The 3,405-nt window shown below is 59.2% G+C and overlaps 5 protein-coding genes across 5 annotated transcripts, besides 3 other annotated features; all 5 read left to right on the top strand.

Moving 5' to 3' along the window:
• Positions 1-3,405: a sequence feature (areas not merged during assembly with more than two copies in the genome that could not be assigned to a particular haplotype).
• Positions 349-651, top strand: Tc00.1047053508203.56 (histone H4, putative; the record flags this gene model as incomplete). Its single annotated transcript, XM_797887.1, has 1 exon — positions 349-651. One exon carries the CDS (start codon positions 349-351, stop codon positions 649-651), a length of 303 nt encoding a protein of 100 aa, XP_802980.1.
• Positions 873-905: a sequence feature (A-rich).
• Tc00.1047053508203.47 (histone H4, putative) lies at positions 980-1,282 on the top strand (the record flags this gene model as incomplete). Its single annotated transcript, XM_797890.1, has 1 exon — positions 980-1,282. The coding sequence occupies one exon, from the start codon at positions 980-982 to the stop codon at positions 1,280-1,282; it is 303 nt and encodes a 100-aa protein (XP_802983.1).
• On the top strand, positions 1,626-1,928 carry Tc00.1047053508203.38 (histone H4, putative; the record flags this gene model as incomplete). Its single annotated transcript, XM_797889.1, has 1 exon — positions 1,626-1,928. The coding sequence occupies one exon, from the start codon at positions 1,626-1,628 to the stop codon at positions 1,926-1,928; it is 303 nt and encodes a 100-aa protein (XP_802982.1).
• Positions 2,272-2,574, top strand: Tc00.1047053508203.29 (histone H4, putative; the record flags this gene model as incomplete). Its single annotated transcript, XM_797888.1, has 1 exon — positions 2,272-2,574. One exon carries the CDS (start codon positions 2,272-2,274, stop codon positions 2,572-2,574), a length of 303 nt encoding a protein of 100 aa, XP_802981.1.
• Positions 2,714-2,754: a microsatellite.
• Positions 2,920-3,222, top strand: Tc00.1047053508203.20 (histone H4, putative; the record flags this gene model as incomplete). The annotated part of the gene is made up of 1 exon (XM_797886.1): positions 2,920-3,222. One exon carries the CDS (start codon positions 2,920-2,922, stop codon positions 3,220-3,222), a length of 303 nt encoding a protein of 100 aa, XP_802979.1.

The raw sequence follows: 3,405 nt of genomic DNA, 5'->3' as shown, positions 1-3,405 counted from the left end.
GTGAGGACCCACATGTTAGAGGCATCAGTCGCGGCGGGTGGACTGGCGGCAACGCCATGCCCCCCGCAACTATAGATAGATTAGCAGCGGGGATAGGAAGGGAACAAGATACTTGGGGCCGCACGGCTGATGGCCACACGTAGATATAATATATACATATGTGTGTGTCTGTGTGCCTGTTTGCAGTGAGGCACGCTCCCCTCTGTGATCACCAGTCCTCATGGGCGTCCAGCTGCACCTTCTCTCTCTTTTTTTCTTTTTTTCCTTTCTTTTTGCCCCTCGCCCTCACACACCGCGCAGAACCAAGCAACCAAGCAACCAAACACACAGCTAAACAACCACAGCAAGATGGCGAAGGGCAAGAAGAGCGGCGAGGCGAAGGGGACGCAGAAGCGCCAGAAGAAGATCCTGCGCGAGAACGTCCGTGGAATCACCCGCGGGTCCATCCGCCGCCTGGCGCGCCGTGGCGGCGTGAAGCGCATCTCCGGCGTCATCTACGACGAGGTGCGTGGCGTGATCAAGTCGTTCGTGGAGGGCGTCGTGCGCGACGCCACGGCGTACACGGAGTACTCCCGCAAGAAGACCGTCACGGCCGTGGACGTCGTGAACGCGCTGCGCAAGCGCGGCAAGATCCTGTACGGCTACGCGTGAGGACCCACATGTTAGAGGCATCAGTCGCGGCGGGTGGACTGGCGGCAACGCCATGCCCCCCGCAACTATAGATAGATTAGCAACGGGGATAGGAAGGGAACAAGACACTTGGGGCCGCACGGCTGACGGCCACACGTAGATATAATATATACATATGTGTGTGTGCAGTGAGGCACGCTCCCCTCTGTGATCACCAGTCCTCATGGGTGTCCAGCTGCACCTTCTCTCTTTTTTTTTTTTTTTCCTTTCTTTTTGCCCCTCGCCCTCACACACCGCGCAGAACCAAGCAACCAAGCAACCAAACACACAGCTAAACAACCACAGCAAGATGGCGAAGGGCAAGAAGAGCGGCGAGGCGAAGGGGACGCAGAAGCGCCAGAAGAAGATCCTGCGCGAGAACGTCCGTGGAATCACCCGCGGGTCCATCCGCCGCCTGGCGCGCCGTGGCGGCGTGAAGCGCATCTCCGGCGTCATCTACGACGAGGTGCGTGGCGTGATCAAGTCGTTCGTGGAGGGCGTCGTGCGCGACGCCACGGCGTACACGGAGTACTCCCGCAAGAAGACCGTCACGGCCGTGGACGTCGTGAACGCGCTGCGCAAGCGCGGCAAGATCCTGTACGGCTACGCGTGAGGACCCACATGTTAGAGGCATCAGTCGCGGCGGGTGGACTGGCGGCAACGCCATGCCCCCCGCAACTATAGATAGATTAGCAACGGGGATAGGAAGGGAACAAGACACTTGGGGCCGCACGGCTGATGGCCACACGTAGATATATATATATATACATATGTGTGTGTCTGTGCGTGTGCAGTGAGGCACGCTCCCCTCTGTGATCACCAGTCCTCATGGGCGTCCAGCTGCACCTTCTCTCTCTTTTTTTCTTTTTTTCCTTTCTTTTTGCCCCTCGCCCTCACACACCGCGCAGAACCAAGCAACCAAGCAACCAAACACACAGCTAAACAACCACAGCAAGATGGCGAAGGGCAAGAAGAGCGGCGAGGCGAAGGGGACGCAGAAGCGCCAGAAGAAGATCCTGCGCGAGAACGTCCGTGGAATCACCCGCGGGTCCATCCGCCGCCTGGCGCGCCGTGGCGGCGTGAAGCGCATCTCCGGCGTCATCTACGACGAGGTGCGTGGCGTGATCAAGTCGTTCGTGGAGGGCGTCGTGCGCGACGCCACGGCGTACACGGAGTACTCCCGCAAGAAGACCGTCACGGCCGTGGACGTCGTGAACGCGCTGCGCAAGCGCGGCAAGATCCTGTACGGCTACGCGTGAGGACCCACATGTTAGAGGCATCAGTCGCGGCGGGTGGACTGGCGGCAACGCCATGCCCCCCGCAACTATAGATAGATTAGCAACGGGGATAGGAAGGGAACAAGATACTTGGGGCCGCACGGCTGACGGCCACACGTAGATATATATATATATACATATGTGTGTGTCTGTGCGTGTGCAGTGAGGCACGCTCCCCTCTGTGATCACCAGTCCTCATGGGCGTCCAGCTGCACCTTCTCTCTCTTTTTTTCTTTTTTTCCTTTCTTTTTGCCCCTCGCCCTCACACACCGCGCAGAACCAAGCAACCAAGCAACCAAACACACAGCTAAACAACCACAGCAAGATGGCGAAGGGCAAGAAGAGCGGCGAGGCGAAGGGGACGCAGAAGCGCCAGAAGAAGATCCTGCGCGAGAACGTCCGTGGAATCACCCGCGGGTCCATCCGCCGCCTGGCGCGCCGTGGCGGCGTGAAGCGCATCTCCGGCGTCATCTACGACGAGGTGCGTGGCGTGATCAAGTCGTTCGTGGAGGGCGTCGTGCGCGACGCCACGGCGTACACGGAGTACTCCCGCAAGAAGACCGTCACGGCCGTGGACGTCGTGAACGCGCTGCGCAAGCGCGGCAAGATCCTGTACGGCTACGCGTGAGGACCCACATGTTAGAGGCATCAGTCGCGGCGGGTGGACTGGCGGCAACGCCATGCCCCCCGCAACTATAGATAGATTAGCAACGGGGATAGGAAGGGAACAAGATACTTGGGGCCGCACGGCTGATGGCCACACGTAGGTATATATATATACATATGTGTGTGTGTGTGTGCGTGTTTGCAGTGAGGCACGCTCCCCTCTGTGATCACCAGTCCTCATGGGCGTCCAGCTGCACCTTCTCTCTCTTTTTTTCTTTTTTTCCTTTCTTTTTGCCCCTCGCCCTCACACACCGCGCAGAACCAAGCAACCAAGCAACCAAACACACGGCTAAACAACCACAGCAAGATGGCGAAGGGCAAGAAGAGCGGCGAGGCGAAGGGGACGCAGAAGCGCCAGAAGAAGATCCTGCGCGAGAACGTCCGTGGAATCACCCGCGGGTCCATCCGCCGCCTGGCGCGCCGTGGCGGCGTGAAGCGCATCTCCGGCGTCATCTACGACGAGGTGCGTGGCGTGATCAAGTCGTTCGTGGAGGGCGTCGTGCGCGACGCCACGGCGTACACGGAGTACTCCCGCAAGAAGACCGTCACGGCCGTGGACGTCGTGAACGCGCTGCGCAAGCGCGGCAAGATCCTGTACGGCTACGCGTGAGGACCCACATGTTAGAGGCATCAGTCGCGGCGGGTGGACTGGCGGCAACGCCATGCCCCCCGCAACTATAGATAGATTAGCAACGGGGATAGGAAGGGAACAAGATACTTGGGGCCGCACGGCTGATGGTCACACGTAGATATATATATATACATATGTGTGTGTCTGTGCGTGTGCAGTGAG

Source organism: Trypanosoma cruzi, genomic scaffold (assembly GCF_000209065.1).
Source record: "Trypanosoma cruzi strain CL Brener 1047053516719 genomic scaffold, whole genome shotgun sequence".
NCBI lineage: Eukaryota > Euglenozoa > Kinetoplastea > Trypanosomatida > Trypanosomatidae > Trypanosoma > Trypanosoma cruzi.
Note: the sequence above shows the minus strand (reverse complement) of the source record. Positions and strands in the feature narration are given on the sequence as shown.